This window comes from Canis lupus, chromosome 17 (assembly GCF_003254725.2).
Source record: "Canis lupus dingo isolate Sandy chromosome 17, ASM325472v2, whole genome shotgun sequence".
Classification (NCBI taxonomy): domain Eukaryota; kingdom Metazoa; phylum Chordata; class Mammalia; order Carnivora; family Canidae; genus Canis; species Canis lupus.
Window position 1 is genome coordinate 52,642,145 of NC_064259.1, and position 19,168 is coordinate 52,661,312.

At 35.5% G+C, this 19,168-nt stretch overlaps 1 protein-coding gene across 4 annotated transcripts in view; it reads left to right on the plus strand.

Moving 5' to 3' along the window:
* The window catches only part of SYCP1 (synaptonemal complex protein 1), a 142,576-nt gene that overhangs the window by 740 nt on the left and 122,668 nt on the right, over positions 1 to 19,168 (plus strand). For all 4 annotated transcript variants that reach the window (XM_049095414.1, XM_049095413.1, XM_025453424.3 and 1 more), the window contains exons 2-8: positions 107 to 247; positions 3,625 to 3,709; positions 3,883 to 3,926; positions 4,103 to 4,159; positions 5,396 to 5,560; positions 6,215 to 6,282; positions 13,305 to 13,378. In XM_049095414.1, the coding sequence (XP_048951371.1) occupies positions 140 to 247; positions 3,625 to 3,709; positions 3,883 to 3,926; positions 4,103 to 4,159; positions 5,396 to 5,560; positions 6,215 to 6,282; positions 13,305 to 13,378 (601 nt within the window). In that variant the 5' untranslated portion in view covers positions 107 to 139. The remainder of the gene's footprint in view (positions 1 to 106; positions 248 to 3,624; positions 3,710 to 3,882; positions 3,927 to 4,102; positions 4,160 to 5,395; positions 5,561 to 6,214; positions 6,283 to 13,304; positions 13,379 to 19,168) is intronic.

Consider the following 19,168-nt stretch of genomic DNA (forward strand, 5'->3'; position numbering starts at 1 on the left):
TATTTATTATACAGACATCAATTTTTAAAATAAAGCATAGAGCGTGTATTAATGAAACCATGTGAAACTCTTCCCGCTCCCCTTCCCCCCCCCCCCCGCCCTCTAGGGCAAAAGGTAATTTACAACTGGAAGAGAGAAAATGGAAAAGCAAAAGCCTTTTAAATTGTTTGTACCACCAAGATTAAGTAGCAGTCAGGTATCTGCAGTGAAACCTCAGACTTTGGGAGGAGATTCTAATTTCTTCAAGGTAAGCTTGCATATATGAATCTTAATTCTCCTGTTGTTAAACTTGAGGTCAGAAGGCAGGGTGTATTTTATTACTGGTGTTATTTTATAATTTTTCCCCCCCCAGCAAATGTGGCCTGATTTACCCAAGAATTTTTTTTTCTTTTTTTTTAATTTTTATTTATTTATGATAGTCAGAGAGAGAGAGAGAGAGAGAGAGGCGCAGAGACACAGGCAGAGGGAGAAGCAGGCTCCATGCACCGGGAGCCCGATGTGGGATTCGATCCCGGGTCTCCAGGATCGCGCCCTGGGCCAAAGGCAGGCGCCAAACCGCTGCGCCACCCAGGGATCCCTACCCAAGAATTTTTAAACAGACTTATTTAAAATTTTAAGTCCAATTTACTTGACAGTGTTGTTAGTTTCAGGTGTACAATATAGTGATTCAGCACTTCCATATATCACCCGGTGCTTACCATGTGAAGGGCCCTCCTTTTTATTTTTTTAATTTATTTTATTATTTTTTTATTCCTTTTTATTGACATTGGCAAATTAAAATAGAATAAATTAACAAGTATTTTTTCAAAAAAAATGTTTTGTACAAAAATACTGTCAAAATTTCCTAAAAAGCTTTCAATACAGTAGTATCTTTTCATGTACTGAACATAACTATTAGCACAGTGTCCAAAATGTTGAAGACAGAAACAAAATAAAAATCTGTGAAATGTTTGCCACTGACGACATTCCACACCCTATTATTGTCTGTACATATGGGGGAGGGGGGCAGCCAACTTGAAAGTGAACAGTATGACTTTTCCTGATCCAGAACGGTTTAAGGGCCCTCCTTTTTAAATTTTTCTAAAAAAATATTTATTCATGAGAGACACACAGAGAGAGGCAGGGACACCGGCAGAAGGAGAAGCAGGCTCCCTGCGGGAATCCTGATGCGGGACTCAATCCCAGGACCCTGGGATCAAGCTCTGAATTAAAGGCATATATGCTCTACTGCTGAGCCACCCAGGCCTCCTGATAAGCCCTAGTTAATCCTCATTACCTATTTCCCATCCTCCTCCCCTCTGGTAACCCATCAATTCTCCCTCCTTAAGTCTCTTTCTTGGGTTTGTCGCCCCCCCCCCCCCCCATGATTGTTTATTTTGTTTCTTTTTTTGCTTTGTTTCTTAAATTCCACATGAATGAGATTATATAGTATCTTTTTCTGACTCATTTATTTCACTTAGGATAAAACACTCTAGCTCCATATATGTCAAATTTCAAATCACAAATGGCAAGATTTCATTTTTATTGTTGGCTGAGTAATACTCCACTGTGTATATATACTGCATCCCCTTTATCCATTCATCAGTTGGTAGACACTTGGGCTGCTTCTGTAGTTTGGCTTTGTATATGATGCTACCATAAACACAGGGGGCATACATCTTTTCAAATTAGTTTTTTCATATTCTTTGGGTAAATACCCAGTAGTGGAGTTGCTAGATCATAGGGTAGTTCTATTTTTTCATTAAAAAAAATTTTTTTTTGAAGAACCTCCGTACTCTTTTCCAGAGTGGCTGCACCAGTTTACATTCCACCAACAGTGCATGAGGGTTCCTTCTTCTCCACATCTTTGTCAACACTTGTTGCTTCTTGTATTTTTCATTTTAGCTATTCAGATAGGTGTGAGATACCTCATTGTAGTTTTAATTGCATTTTCCTGATGAAATGATGTTGAGCATCTTTTCATGTGTCTGTTGGCCATCTGTATGTCTTCTTTGGAGAAATGTCTGCTCATGCCTTCCCATTTTTCAGTTGAATTGTTTATTTTTGGGGTGTTGAATTTTATAAATTCTTTATACATTTTGGATACTATCTCTTTATTGGATATCATTTGCAAGTATCTTCCACCCATTTTTCAATTGAATTATTTGTTTTTTGGGTACTAACCCTTTATTGGATATGCCATTTGGAAATATCTTCTCCCATTTTGTAGGTTGCTTTTTAGTTTTGTTGATTGTTTCCTTCACTGTGCAAAAGTTTTTTGTCTTGAGGAAGTCCCAATAGTTCATTTTTCCTTTTGTTTACCTTGACTCAGAAGACTTATCTAGATACATGTGGCTATGGCCAATGTCAGAGAAATTACTGCCTGTGTTGTCTTCTGGGATTTTCATTACCAAGAATTTTTTTTTTTTCAAGATTTTATTTATTTATGAGAGACAGAGGGAGAGAGAGAGGCAGGGAGAGAGATAGAGGGAGAAGCAGGCTCCTTGCAGGGAGCCTGATACGAGACTCAATCCCTGGGCAGGGATCACACCCTGAGCCAAAGGCAGACACTCAACTGCTGAGCCACCCAGGTGTTCCTTACCCAGGAATTTGGATAGTATTGCTTTGAATGAATAAAGAGCACACTTAATGTTTGGAAGCATCTTCATTTAAAAAAATAATGACTGCTTTTGTAGAACTCTGGATACTTAATGAGTCCTGCTTATTTGAATCTTCCTTTGTCCTTAAATGATTTGAGGCAATTTGTAAGATACATACAATGAAGTAGCAAGATTACAAAAATATATTAAGAGAATATTAGGATCAAAGAAAAAATAAAATTTGGAAAATATGCCAACATACTGGTAAAAATTAGCGTCTAAGCTTAAAATTTGGTTTTGAGCTTCCTGGTTGTCAGGACAAAAAGAGAAATTCATTTGTACAGTAGAGTTCTTATCAGAGAGGAGGAATTAGGAACACCTAACACCTGGTGGCTCAGGGGTCGAGCATCTACCTTCGGCTCAGAGCATGATCCCAGGATATGTCCCACATCGGGTTCTCTGCGAGGAGACTGCATCTCCCTCTGCCTGTGTGTCTGCTTCTCTCTCTGTGTCTCTCATGAATGAATAAATAAATCTTAAAAAAAAGAAAGGAGGAATTAATACAGCTTTTACTGCTAAATTATTTTATTTATTTATTTATTTATTTATTTATTTCTTGCTAAATTATTTTAAAAATTTCTCTGTGGAACATCATATTGGAGATGGAATGAAGCAATGAATATTTCAGTTTATACACTGTAGAAAAATTCCTGTCTATATAGCTAGAGTATACTATCAAAATGCTATTCAGTGAAGACCACTCTAAATTTTATCAAGGGGAAGATCATATTGAAATTGAAGAAAACTATTAAGCTACTGATTAAAATTACTGTTATTTTCTTGAATACTTACAAAGCATGTATTTTTTGCTTTTTTACATATCAAAACCACTTGAAGTTTTAGATATTGCATATACATTAAAGGATTTGTAATTAAAGTCACTTCTTTAAGCAGATGTGTATTATTTATATAGTTATACATATTATACGAATAGTTATCAGAGTGGTTTGGAATAGTATGTTTAAGAACTTCTTTGTGTTTGTAGGGTGCCAACAAATGTATTGAAGATGATTTTAGTTTTCCATTTGCAATGACTAATCTCTCCAAAAATGGGGAAAACATTGATTCAGGTAAGAGCCTGGGAAAGCAATATATCACTGTATATGGACATATTTTTTACATACATGTTGCTAGATATTGACTATAATTATTGTTATTAGCCTTGATATTAAAGCTAGATTTAATACTTCATATAAAAATAAGATGCTGACATATTTAATACCAGTTGTTTTTTATCTTGCAGATCCTGCTTTACAAAAAGTTAAATTTTTGCCCATGCTTGAACAGGTAAGTTAAGTATAGGGTACATAGACATAATCTGTTTAGGTATTTAGTTGCTTGTTTGAAAGAAGGGAAAAAACTCTTTAGTTGTTGGTTTATGAGTTGTCAGTACTTAATTACTACTGTTTGGAAACTTTCATCAGAAATATTTTCTTACAGGAAACACTTATTCATTTTTTTAGGTTGATAATTCTGACAATTGTCATTACCAGGAAGGACTAAAAGATTCTGATTTTGAGGTCAGAAGATTTTCTATTTTTATTAAATTTCTTGTAATTGGAGTATCATTTCTTGTTAATTATATATATCTTTCTTTTTGAAGCTTCTAAGGGATTAGGATTTGGTTAATGTTTTAAGTTATATTGTTTAAAACTATTTTCTCCCCTTTGTTTTTCTTTAAAGTTGCTGAAATACTAGGCTTTTGTATTTTTCTGGGTTACACAAGCATGCATTCTTTAGTGGCAATTTAATTTTAAGCCATAAAGAGCAATAATAAAAGAGAGGATGTGGCTACAATATGTGAAAACTGCTATTTTACAAGCAATCCTTTAATTAATAGGTTATGAATATTGGGCTTGTTTGCTAAGGAATTTATAGAACATGCTGTGCTTTTTATTTTAGTTATAAAAATCATTTTTACTTATGACACATAGATGTCTTTAAAACAAAAATTCTGGGGCGCCTGGCTGGCTCAGTTGGTAGAGCATGGGATTCTTGAATTCAAGCCCCATTTTGGGCATGAAGTCTGCTTAAGGAAAAAAAAAGAAATTCCATGGCTTTATAAAGTGCTATATGTTTGTTGCTGTGATTAAAATATCACAGAATTTAAAAATATGGAACTTATTCATATATTTTGATAACAAAGAGCCATCAGCAAGCAGACATCTGTGATTTTAAAAAATATAAACTGACTTTTACCTTATAATGTTGAAATGGATAATTCAGGAAATCTGAATAAAAGCTAAATAAAACCTTAGAATAAATGATAGCTAGATCTTGTGTTAACTATTATTTTTGTCATTATATTTTTTTGTTTGTTTTTATTTTTGTCATTATATTTTAAAATTCATGTCCTTTAGATAATCTTCAAACTGTATAACCAAAATGTTTTCAAGACCATTGTAAAAATTTATAGATATTGTGTAACTTATTTTAACTTTTAACCCACCAGATTCTCTCATTGACTAAAATATTTCCAATATCTGGCTTAGATTTATTTTGAAGGTATTGGATTTTTTCAATAGCGCATAACTTAGTCAAGTGACCAGTAACTTTAGTGAAGTAGCTAATGCTGCTAATAACTTAAAGAGTTAAATGTAGTTTTCAGGATGCTGTTAGGACATAAATTGAGGAGAGATTTGTTCTTAACTATTAAGATACTTTATTACTAGGATATTTTCAGCAGGCAGCTGTAGTTTGTGAATTGTTCAAAATTTTAGCATTACTACTCTTTGAAAACCCTTTTATTTTAATAGAATTCAGAGCCAATGAGCAGACTATATTCAAAACTGTATAAGGAAGCTGAAAAGATCAAGAAGTGGAAAGTGAGTGTAGAATCTGAATTGAAGCAGAAAGAAAATAAGTTGCAAGAAAACAGAAAGATAATTGAAGCACAACGGAAAGCCATTCAGGAACTACAGGTATAATAAGATTTGGAATAGAAAATATAGTGTAGTAGATTTTATCATAGTACTGTTTTAAAATAGAGTATTACAGTGATGTGGATTTTAAGGACAGTGCTTTTTTTGAAGTTTTGCTGATACTGCATTTCAACTTTAGGATGAGCATAGAAAAGTTGCCCAAAACTTAATGCAAATGTTTAGGGAAATAATAAATTACTTTAGATAAAGATTGATTCATAGATTTTAAAATTTTTATTAATTCCTGTTACTGATGATGACTTGTATATGTTTTTTATTAATTGGAATATGAGATTTATGGATAAAATTTTATATTTGGAACTCTTCAGCTTTGTGGCGGAGTAAAAGAAAAATGTTGAGAAAATACAATATTGGATTGGGACAAAGATAAAACATTAAAAATGTTTAGGGAAGATAATATTGCATTAAAATATTGTTGATACTTTTTTGGGGATGATTCAGCAAACTTGATTTTAGATTTGTGAAAGTGGGATCCATATTCTTATGGGAAATCCATAAGCTGTGACACACAAAAATTTGCAAAGAATTCTTACACATCTTAGTTGTTAGCAAAGAAATGCTGCTTAATGATTATACTCATGTTTATTTTGCTAAGCAAAATGTGATGAACTGTTCTTTTGTTTTGTAAATTAGTTTGAAAATGAAAAAGTAAGCTTGAAATTAGAAGAAGGAATTCAAGAAAATAAAGATTTAATAAAAGAGTAAGTAATTTAATGAATTTGTTTTTTCTAAATTTATTTATTCCATACTTATTAAAGTGATTTCCAGAAATTTATTTAACTTAATATTCTGTTATGTAATATTAACTTATACGTAGAATTCTACCTGGGAAGTGTGGAAGAAGGAAGACCTACTTATTTTATTTACATTCTTGTATTTGGCCAACAGTGGTCACTGACTAATAATTTCTTGCTTTTTAAAATGTCAGGCAGGAGAAACCATTATTTGTGTCAAAAGGTATCTGATAATCCTGTATCTACAACTGCCTATGTATATTGTCTACCTTTCTATTTGTTGCAGTATTTTAGGTGGAGCATTTGTAAAATCATGCTCAACTTAGTTACTAGCTAATTCTTACTCTTAAATTCCTGTTTTTGTCAGTGGCCTAATGATTCTTCCATTAATGTTAGCTTAAAATTCTAGTATCATCTTTAGCTTTTCCTTTCCTTTGTTTTAGGCAATAGCTAAGCCTTATTTTATACCCTTATCACCTCATTCAGATGATATCGTATAGAATTTAATAGAAAAATGTAACTTGTTTATTTCACCTACTAAGTAGATATTGAGTAGTTAGAATGTAATGTATGGGTCCACAAAGAGTACAGAATTTATATATTCCTATATGTTTAAGTTAAACATCATAGCTTTAGAAGACATACCACTTTGTCAGGGAAGTTGCTGATAAATTAAAAGAGCTCTTACAACAGATTTAGTCCAGTTGAAAAACAACCTATGGGGGTGCCTGGCTGGCTCAGTTGGAAGAGCCTGTGACTTTTGATCTTGGGGTGGTGAGTTTGAGCCCAATACTGGGGGTAGAGATTACTTAAATAAATTAAAAAAAGACAACCTGTGATTTTCCAGATAAAATTTAAATATTAAACCTTAATTTTTTCCCTGTCTAATTGAGGTTTGGTTATTAAGGAGAAAGGATAGAGAAGAGAAAGTTTCTGACATTGTGTGCTTATTGTATGTTTGATACTTATGGTCACTTTTGTATGGGTATGTGATTGAGTTTCTGTAGTATCTTACAAGACTTTTAAAGCCTGCTTTAGCCCTAATACCAGTCTTTGAAAACTTGTGAGTTTTCTTAAGATGGTTGTTGCCTCTGTTGATGAAAAGTTGAATTTTTGTGAATACTTTGAGTTTAGTTACATAGTATAGTGTAAGGTAGTGTAGTGTGATATAGTATAGAATTTATGCCATTTTTTTTTTTTGAGGTGAGAGGGAGTGTGTTTATTTTGGGTATGATTTCCTTCTATTTTAAATAATTGTTTCAGTTCTGTTTTGGCCTCAAATACTGAATTGTCAATTGTTGTCTGAAGGAACCTAACATTTAGCTAAGAGCTTTGTCAAAATATAGGTGAGAAACAAAGTTGCGCTTAAGGTAGAGTGACTTGATTGTCGGAAGACAGGTTTAATATACAGTTGCTCAGGACCAGCTCATTAACTGATCATAACTTTTTAAAAGAGATATAGATTTGAAAGAGACTTTGGATATTTCAAAACCATATGCCTGTCCTGTAATAAAAGTTGAGAGGGAATGGACACTTTGGTTTATTGATATTTTTGAGCAGGAAAAGTGTTTTGAGATAATTTATATAATTTTGAAGGCATTTTTTTTTGAATGGAGCAGGACCTTCTATATGATTTGATTTCCAACATTAGATGTAATAATAGTTTCAATTTTCAAATTTCACGAGTCAAACCTGAAGCATCCACAATTACGTATTTTCAGAAATAACCTTAAAAAGCAACATTTGATTTTTCTCAGACTCCTATCTGGGATTTGTTTAAATAATTTGATGAATTAAACCCATCAAGCCCTGTTACATGCATTTGATGGTGGTCATTGTCAGAGAAGGCTTTCTTTCTTTTTTTTTAGATTTTATTTGTTTATTCATGAGACAGAGAGAGAAAGAGAGAGGCAGAGGAAGAAGCAACCTCCATGCAGGGAGCCTGACATGGGACTCGATCCCGGGTCTCCAGGTTCATGCCCTGGGCCAAAGGAAGGCGCTAAACTGTTGAGCCACCCGGGGATCCTTCTAGAAAAGGCTTTCTAAAGATGAGAATGTCTGAAGGATGAATAGGAATTAGCCAGGAGGAGAATTAGAGGTTGCTACTCTGGCATTGCATGACATGCTAAGGAATTTTGATTTTTGTGTCAAAGCATAGGGATTGCAGAGGGTAGGTTAAAGGCTGAGTGATTATAGCTATGGCTCCCTTTAACAGGAACATTGTTATTTTAAAAATACGATTCAAAATCTTGTGTATCCACTTAAGATATCATATTGAAAAAGGATTTTGGTTCTAGAAAAAAAAAAAAACTTTGAAAATTGTTGCAGATGGTCATTTGGAAGCTAGTGAAGAGTTTTAAGAATTTTAAAATTGAGACATTTCTAAGAACATAGCAGACTTAAAATAAATATTTTTTGATTGGATGGTTGCTTATATATGGAGTAAATGTCTGGCTTTATGCCAGGTTGTGCTGCTTCTGTGGTTTAGGGAACATACTGCTAAAGCACTTTTGTCCTCTCTCCCTCACCATAAATTAACAGGGGAAAAGGCTGAAGTTGTTTTACAAATTGTAATTGAAGAATTAGGTTCATGGTCACTTGTTTTTGATTTTTTACAAAACCAGTAACAAAAAAGTCCCTCTCTATTGTAATTGAAGAATTAGGTTCATGGTCACTTGTTTTTGATTTTTTACAAAACCAGTAACAAAAAAGTCCCTCTCTACCAGTGGTTCTTAAATTTTAGCAAGCACCAGAATTAACTGCAGTGCTTGTTAAAACATACACTGTTGTCCTCTGCTCCCTTACCAGAATTTCTGGTTAAGTGGAGTAGGGCTTCAGAATTTGAGCTTTTAATGAGTGATGTGGATGTTGCTAGGACAAGGATCATACTTTGGGAACTACTGCTCTATACTGGAGAACAGTCATAGGCTTTGAAAACAAAACCAAACCAACCTTTCTCTGACTGGCTTATTTTGCTTAACATTTTACCCTTTGGATCCATCCATATTGTTGCAAATGGCAAGATTTCTTTCTTTTTTATGGCTGAGTAATATTCCATATTTTTTGTGTGTATGCTGTTTATTATGTATATATATGTATCACATCTTTTTTTATTTTTTAAAGGTTTTATTTATTTATTCATGACAGAAATACACAGAGAGAGGCAGGGACATAGGCAGAGGGAGAAGCAGGCTCCCTGCGGGTAGCCTGATGTGGGACTCAAACCCAGGACCCTGGGATCATGAGCTGAGCCAAAGGCAGTTGCTCAACCACTGAGCCATCCAGGTTTCCAGACATCTTTTTTTTAAAAAGATTTTATTTATTTATTCATAAGTGACACAGAGAGAGGCAGAGACATAGGCAGAGGGAGAAACAGGCTCTATGGGAGTTGATACCAGAACCCCAGGATTATGATCTGAGCCAAAGGTAGATACTCAGCCACTGAACCACCCAGGTGCCCCTATACCACATCTTTTTTATCCATTCATCTATCAGTGGATACTTGGGTTGCTTTCATAATTTGGCTATTGGATATAATGCAATAGGAATGCATATACCCCTTCAAATTAGTGTTTTCATATTCTTGGGGTAAATACTTAGTGTGATTACCAGATCATAGGATAGGTCTATTTTTTTTAAATTTTTATTTATTTATGATAGTCACACAAAGAGAGAGAGAGGCAGAGACATAGGCAGAGGGAGAAGCAGGCTCCATGCACCAGGAGCCTGATGTGGGATTCGATCCCGGGTCTCCAGGATCACGCCCTGGGCCAAAGGCAGGCGCCAAACCGCTGCACCACCCAGGGATCCCGGATAGGTCTATTTTTAATTTTTTAAGCAACCTCCATACTGTATTCCATAGCAGCTGCATCAGTTTGCTTTTCCACAATGCATGAGGATTTTTCTTTCTTCACATCCTTGCCAACATGTGTTGTTTCTTGTTTTTCATTTTATATGACCATATATTCATGACTTTATTTTTGGACTCTCTGTTCTGTTCTGTTGATTTATGTGTTTTTTTTTTGTTGTTGTTGTTGTTGTTTAAAGTCTTTATTTATTTGAGAGAGAGAGAAGAGCATGAGTGGGAGAAGAGGCAAAGGGAGAAGGACAAGCAGACTCCACACTGAGTGTGGAGCCTGATGCAGAACTCAGTCTCACAACCCTGAGATCATGACCTGAGACAAAATTAAGAGTTGGATGCTTAACCCACTGAGCCAGCTAGGTACCCCTATGTGTCTGCTTTTATGCTAATACCATACTAGTTTTTTTTAGGTTTATTTAAATTCTAGTTAGTTAAAAGAGTATAATATTAGTTTCAGGTGTATAATGTAGTGATTCGGCACTTCTATATAATAGCTGGTGCTCATCACAACACCTGTACTCCTTGATCTCCATCACCTATTTAACTTAACCTCCCAGGGTGCCTGGGTGGCTCAGTTGGTTGAGCATCTGATTCTTGATTTCAGCTCAGGTCATGATCTTGGGGTTGTAGGACTGCTCTGCATTGGGCTCTGTATTTATTAGCAAGGAGTCTGCTTGGGATTTTTTCTCCTTCCTTTGCCCCTCCCTCCCTTCAAATAAATAAATAAAATCTTAAAACAAACCTAACCTTCCACCCACCTCCCATACTGGTTTTTTAAAAAACTTTATTTGAGAGAGAAAGAGTATGAACAGGTGGAGAGGAGGAGACTCCCCACGGAGCAGGGAGCCTTGATCCCAAGGACCCCAGGATCATGACCCAAGCTGAAGGCAGATGCTTAACGGACTGAGCCACCCAGGCATCTCATCCCATACTATTTTGGTCACTATAGTATTGTCATACGGTTTGAAATCAGGAAGTGTGATTCTTCCAGCTCTTTTCTTCTTTCTCAAGTTTGCTTTGGCTCTTCGGTGATTATATACAAATTTTAGGTTTGTTCTATTTCTGAAAAATGCCATTGGAAATTTATTTGGGATTATATTGAATCTGTAAACTGTTTTGGGTAGTATGAAATATATAAGAAAAAAAACCTATGCTTTGGTCATTCACATGACCAAATATGTTATTTCTCATAGATGTATTTGGTCTTCATCTACCATTCCTGACTCATAATCTCCAAAACCTTTGGAATTTCCCAAGTGCTGAGAGTGACTAAGTTGTCTCTTGTTATGTTAATGAGGTAACTTCTGGACCCCACTTAAGGATGGGGCTGGTTGCCAAGAGAATCAAAATCAACCATGTGATCAGATGGTTGGAACTTTCAGTTCCTCCCTCAACCTTGGGGATGGGAAAGAGTCTGAAGTTTGAATCAATTATCAATGGCCAGTGATTTAATCAATCACAATTATGTAACTAAGCCTCCATAAAAACCCAAGAGGACAAGGTTTGGAAAACTTCTAGGTTGCTGAAGAGATCTAGGGAGAGTGGTGAGCTCAGAGAAAGCATGGAAGCTCTATACCCTTTTCCTCCATGCCTTGTCCTATACATCTCTCCTATCTAGCTGTTCCTGAGTTATATCCTTTTATAATAAACTAGTAATCTAACAAGTAAATTGTTTCTTTGAGTTCAGTGACCTGCTCCAGCAAATTAATTGAACCCAAGGAACCTTAGATTTATAGGCAGTCTGTCAGAGATTCAGGTAACAATCTGAACCTGTGATTGGTGTCGGAAAAACTAAGGAATGAGTCATGAAAACTTCTGATTTATAGCTAGTTTGATAGAAGTCCAGGTAGCAACCTGGGATTACCGACTGGTATCTTAAGTGGGGCCAGGGGGACAGTAGTTTTGTAGGACTGAACCCTTAACCTGTGGAATCTGAGGCTATCTTCAGGTTGATAGTGTCATAATTGAATTATGGGACACCCAGCTAGTGTCCCAAAAATTGCTTGTTGGTGTGGAAATTGGTTATCAGGACCCATTTAAGTAGTGTGGATATTTTACCAATATTCTTCTAATCCATAAATACAGAATATCTTTCCATTTGTGTTTTCAGTTTCTTTCATTAATGTCTTATAGTTTTCAGTATACAGGTCTTTCACCTCCTTGGTTAAATTTAATCCTAGATATTTTATTCTTTTTGGTATAGTTATAAATTGGGCTGTTTTCTGTTTTCTTAATTTCTCCTTCAGATAGTTCATTCATTATTAGTGTACAGAAATGAAACTGATCTTTGTGTATTAATTTTGCATATTGCAAACTTTACTGAATTTGTTATATTCTGGAAGTTTTTTTTTGTGGAGTCTTTAGGGTTTCTATATATAATATCATGTCCTCTGCAAATAGAATTTTACTTCTTCCTTTCCAAATTGGATACGTCTTTTTTCTTGCCTAATTGTTCTAAGCCTTCCAATACTATGTTGAATAAAAGTGGTGAGAGTGGGCATTCTTGTCTTGTTCTTGATCTAAGAGGAAAGTCTTTCAGCTTTTTACTTTTTACTATTAAGTATGGGGTTAACTGTGGACTTGTCATACATGCCCTTTATTATGTTGAGAGTTTTATCATAAATGGATATTTATACCCACTTTGTTGAGAATTTTTATCATAAATGAATATTGAATTTTATCAAATGCTTTCTCTGCTCCTATTGAGATGATCAGAGGTCTTATTATTCATGTAATGAAAGGCTAGTCAGAAAGTTACCTGTTTAATGTTTTGAGGATAAGACAGCTAGAATATTTCTGGGGCAAATAGTAAAAGAAAAACCCAGCCCTCTTTTCTCATTTTTTTTTTCCCGTGGGCAAAATCTGGAACTATTTACTGAAAGGTTATTGTTAGCTACTTGGGTAGAAACTTGTTAAGAAACTATCCTTTTTACTTTTAAGAGAGGAAGTTACTAAGTTGTCTTTGCTACTAGTATAATCAACCCATTTTTAAAATCACTTGAGTGATGTGATATATATGTGTGTAAATATAAGAATTTCTTTAAAAATTGTAACGTTTCATAACTTTTCCATATGATTTTGCTTTGAGATCAGATTATACTTAGGCAGACTCTTTGTTTTCTTTCAGGAATAATGCTACAAGGCATTTATGTAATTTACTCAAAGAAACCTGTGCCAGATCTGCAGAAAAGACAAAGAAATGTAAATATATTTCTTATTTTATGTGATTTTTATCAATTTATTTTTATTTTAATGGTGGGGGTGGATAAGGGAAGAAATTATTCTTTCACTTTTTGGATCCAATTTTGATTTGAACAAGTTATAAGTGCCTTATACAATTTCTTTGCATAAGTAGTAATTTGATTCTCAGTTCTTTGAGCTTTGAAAGCTCAAAGTGTTTTGAAAGATAATATATTTCAAAAGACACATACTTGACATTTGTAGTTGAAATGTGATCTTGAGGCTTTTTCTTCTCTTTGGAACAGCTAGCAAATTGAATTGATACATAGCTGTGTTCATAATAGAAAATACCGATGGACAGCTATGCTGAAGGCACAGTACTTAAGAATAGTACAGTATTTATTTCAAATCTAAATATAATTCTCAAATTTCTCCTAAAGAAACATGCTTTTAAAATATTCTAATAAGGTTGTAGTATAAATATTCAAGTACACATTCTCATTTTATACATACTCAATTTTACTTGTAGGAATGTTTTTCATTTTTTAAAAAATATTTTATTTATTTATTCATGAGAAACACAGAGAGAGAGAGAGGCAGAGACACAGGCAGAAGGAAAAGCAGACTCCATGCAGGGAGCCCGAAGCAGGACTTGATCCTGGGACTCCAGGACTATGCCCTGGGGCGAAGGAAGGCGCTAAACTGCCGAGCCACCCAGGGATCCCCCGAATTTTTTTCATTTTGATGAAAAACATAAACATCTTTTTTAAAAAAACAGCAGTATTATCTTTGTCATTAATTTGACACCAGCTCTACTTTGTTTATGCCAAGAATCTATTAGAAAGTACTGTCTACCTGCTTTTTCAGCATAGCAGTATAGCTCCTGCTTTTCTTAGCTAAAATTTTATTTCTTAAAATTTATTTATGAGAGAGATAGAGAGAGAGAGGCAAAGACACAGAGAGAGAGAGAAGCAGGCTTGCTGTGGGGAGCCTGATATGGGACTTGATCCCAGGACCCTGAGCCAAAGACAGATGCTTAAGCACCGAGCCACCCAGGTGTCCCTAGCTAAAATTTTATTTTATTTTATTTTATTTTATTTTATTTTATTTTATTTTATTTTATTTTATTTTATTTTAATTTTATTATTTTATTTTATTTATTTTATTTTATTTTATTTTATTTTTTTTATTTTTTTTAAAACCTAGCTAAAATTTTAATATCACAGTGTACTGCTTAAGAGCTTAGGCTAAGAGTAGACAGCCTATGCTCAAATTCAGACTTTCAGTTGCTGTCCACCTGACCATGAATAAGCTATATAATCTCTCTGACCTACTGTTTATTGGTTAATAAAGTGCCTCTTAGTGCTGTTTTGAGAATTAGGTTAGTTAATAAATTGCTTAGAACAGTGCAAAGTGCTCAGTGTTAGCTATTCTTATTTCCATTATGCACTATTACTAGGGTTTTTCTTGGGCTCTGCATATAGTACTTTGCTTTTGGACCTATAAATACTTACCGGAATGTAGCATACCTACTTAACAGAACGTAGGACACGACTAACAGCTCCTCTGTTACATCCCATTTATTTAACTTTCAATATTAGCTTTTCCATCCAGGTATAAAAAGTGGGGAAAAGTGGCTCAGTGGTTTATGCCACCGTCAGCCCAGGGCCTGATCTTGGAGACCCAGGATCGAATCCCACATCGGGCTCCCTGCCTGGAGCCTGCTTCTCCCTTTGCCTGTGTCTCTGCCTCTCTCTCTCTGTGTCTCTCATGAATAAATAAATAAAATCTTAAAAAAAGTGGGGAAAAGTATATAGATGGGGATGGAGGGATGGTGTATTGACTGCTTTGTAGAAAGTAACTTAGGCCATGGAGACAGGCTACTAGTTTTTTTTTTTGTTGTTGTTGTTGTTTTTTTTTGTTTTTGTTTTTGTTTTTTCCCTCTGTTTAGTTTTATGCTAAGATGGTAGGAAGAGGTTTGAAGAATCTTTAAAAAATTTTTTTTGGTGATCTCTTAAATGAACCAATGAGCATATATATATATATTTTAAAGATTTAATTTATTTATTTGAGAAAGAGAGTGCACACAAGTAGGGGGAGAGGGAGAAGCAGACTCCTCGCTGAGCATAGAGCCCGAAAAGGGCCTCGATCCCAGGAAGCTAGATCCCAGGACCCTGGGATCATGACCTTAGCCGAAGGCAAATGCTTAACTAACAGAGCCACCCAGGTGCCCCCCAATAAGCATACCTTACTTAATATGACATGTAGATAGTTTTTCTTTTCTTAAAAAAGTCTTCAGGGAAGCTTGCGTGGCTCTGTCAGTTAATCCAGTGCTTGATTTTTGGCTCAGGTCATGATCTCAGGGTTGTGAGATCAAGTCCCATGTTGGGCTTTGTGCTGGATGTGGAACCTGCTTAAGATTCTCTCTCTCCCTCTCCCCTCTCCTTTCTCTCTCTTCCTCTCAAAAAAAAAAAAGTCTCTATACTTGCTAACATAAGCCCCACCTAGATTCTTGTCTTAAGCCTTTCCTCTTGCTATTGCAGTTTTTATGTCTTATTTATTCATTCGCCAGTTTTTTTTTTTTAATTATTTATTTATTGAGAGGGGGTGTGGGGAGAGAGAATCCTCAGGTAGATTCCCCACTGAGCCTGGAGCCTGATTTGGGGCTTGATCCTACTGCCCATGAGAGCACTAGCAAGGCAAAGGCCACTTAACCGATTGAGCAACCCAGGTACCTCTCATTTACCAGCTTTTGCTTTTACTTTTATTTTTTAAGATTTTATTTATTTATTTGAGAGAGAGAGAGAGAGAGAGAGATATCACAAGCCAGTGGAGGGGCAGAAAGAGAGGGAGAAGCAGACTCCCTTCTAAGCAGGGAGCCTGTATCCCAGGGCCCCGTGACCATGACTGAGCTGAAGGTAGGTACTAAGACTGAGCCACCCAGGTGCCCCTTATTCACCAGTTTTTAAAGTGCATACTTTGTGTCATGAAATGTTCTGAAGGGTGAGGAAAACAGCAATGAACAACAGTTTCTGCTCTTAAGAAGTGTGCATTTGGGATGCCTGGGTGGCTCAGTGGTTGAGCATCTGGTTCAGGTGTGATCCTGGTCTGGGATCAAGTCTCACATTGGGCTCCCTGCAGGGAGCCTCCTTTTCTCTCTGCCTGTGTCTCAGCCTCTCTCTCTCTGTGTCTTTCATGAATAAATAAGTTAAAAAAAAAGAGAAAAGAAGTGTGCATCATAGTGGAGGGACATAGACCATAAAAAAATAAAATATATGTATGGTAATAATAATTGCTTAAGGAGATTTTGGGATATTTTGGGATAGGATGACTGGGGAAGGATTTTTTTTTTTTTTTAAATTTTTTTTTTGGGGGGAAGGATTATAGTGACCCTAATAAGTGAGGGAATGAGCCATGAAACTATTTTGGGAAATAGTAAGTGCAAAGTCCCTTAGATGAAAGCCTATTTAATCTTTCCAAGTCAACGAGGCTACTTTACTGTACCTTTGGTATTTCTGCCTTGGGTGTATTTTTTATCTTTTTTCTTGTGCACCATTCAGGAAAGTATCTTCTACTCTCTTCCAGTATACTTATTCTCTATTCACTATTTATAGTCTTTTTTTTCCTCTTTTTTTTTCTAGTCTGTTTTCAAATTCATCAGTTAAGGTTTTATTGTTTGTTATTGGTTTTTTCTGGTTCTGTAAATATTAGCTGATTTTTAAAATATCTGTAGTGTCACTTTTTAGACTTTCAATTTTATTGCTGTAATTTTTAAAAATTGACATGTAGTTGACAACGTTTCATTAGGTTTAGTTGTGTAACTTAATGATTTGATAGGTCTGTATATAATGCTATGCTCACCACTAGTATTCTTTGCTGAAATTTTTAAGTGCAGCTTTTTATCTACATGAATATAGTAAACATTGTTTTATTAAGGTTTTAATAAAGTTTATTAAAGGAGTTTATTTCTGGTCTGTTCTGTAGATTCTAGAGGTTTGTATAGTATACTTCATTATTTTTGATTATTTGCTTGAAACCTAGAATGGTGTCATATTTTCCTAGTTCTTTGAATGTTGAGCATTTTTTGGATTATATTCTGGACATTTTGAAATTATTATGTTGTGAGATTCTCAGTCCTTTTAAAATCCCTAGGAGAATATTTGTTTATTTTTTTTAGCAGACAGCCAACTTGGGTTCATGCCACAAATTCTATCTTTTGTGTGCTGGGTTCCAATATCAGTTCAGTTTTCAATGTCTTTGCTATGCTACTCTGGCTCTGCCACTCAAGATTAGGTCTGGGATGTGAATAGTGATTTATATTATATATTAGAGTTCAGTTTTCAAAGTCTTCGCTGTATTTGTTTTGGGTCTGTCTTATATGTATATCCTTCCTTTTCCCCATGGGACTTGTGTCAATTCATGCACATAATTAGGTAATCCTCTTTTGGAGCTGTCTCTAAGATTGTCCCCTCATGCTCAGCCTCGCAGGGGCCCATTTTCCCTGTTCTTTGGCTAGAAATACTGAGTTTCTCTTGGAGTTTTATCTGTCCTTGCTGCCATGGGTGCTGCAGCTCTACTTCTGGAGCCATTCTTGGGATAGGGCTATGAGAGGGAAAAGAAGAAAAAAAAATCGGATTTCCTTTTGCTGCTCATGTTTCCTGTTACAGTTTTGTTGGGGCCTTACATTTGGCTAATGCTGGGAGGGGAGATAGGAAAAAAAAAAAACTAAACAGGAAACTTAAACTTCACATGAGTCACTTCAAGATTTTTACTTTTTTTCTCCCACCCTACCTTCCTTTGCTTTCTTTTCAGAGTCCTGAAGTAGTGCTTTATGTATTTCATTCAGAGTTTTTAGTTGTAAGCAGTGGGAGAGAAAGGCTATAGTGGGATTACTTTGTCCTGACTGGCAATGGAAGGTTGTTTAGTGATTTTTTTTTTTTATTTTATTTATTCGTGAGAGACACACACAGAGGCAGAGACACAAGCAGAGGGAGAAGCAGGCTCCATGCAGGGAGCCTGATGTGGGACTCGATCCCCGGTCTCCAGGATCACACTCTGGGCCGATGGCAGGCTCTAAACCACTGAGCCACTCAGGGATCCCTGTTTAGTGTTTTTGAATTATAATCCTCAATCTATTCTTGGTCTGATGATTTGTCAGTATCCTTTGAGAACTTTGGTTTTTTTTAAGAATTAAAGAAATCCTCCAGATTTTTAATTGTCTGCAACAGGATGTCTGAATTACTTAGCCATTACCAGAAAACAGTCCTTGATGCATTTCTAAAATACGTATCAGGGCAGCCCAGTTGGCTCAGCGGTTTAGCGCCCCCTTCAGCCCAGGGCCTGATCCTGGAGACTCGGGATTGAGTCCCACGTCGGGCTCCCTGCATGGAGCCTGCTTCTCCCTCAGACTGTGTCTCTGCATCTCTCTCTCTCTCTCTCTCTCTCTCTCTCTGTGTGTGTGTGTCTCATGAATAAATAAGTAAAATCTTAAAAAAAATACAGATCAAATCATGTTACTAATTCTTTCAATGACTTTCCATAATTTTTTGGATAGCATGGAGTTTGCACTTCCCTCCACCTTGCCAAATGTTCCCCATATACCCCATATATAAAGGCTCATGGAGAACTACTTGTTACTCCCTAAACAGGTTATTTTTCTGAGTTTTCGTGTGTGTGTGTGTGTGTGTGTGTGTATATATGTTTTTTTTTAATTGGCTGATACTCTTTCATTCATCTCATTACCTCCTATTTGTCCTTCAAAACTCAGAATAAATATTGCCACTTTTGGGAAATATTCCCTAATTTTGCAGC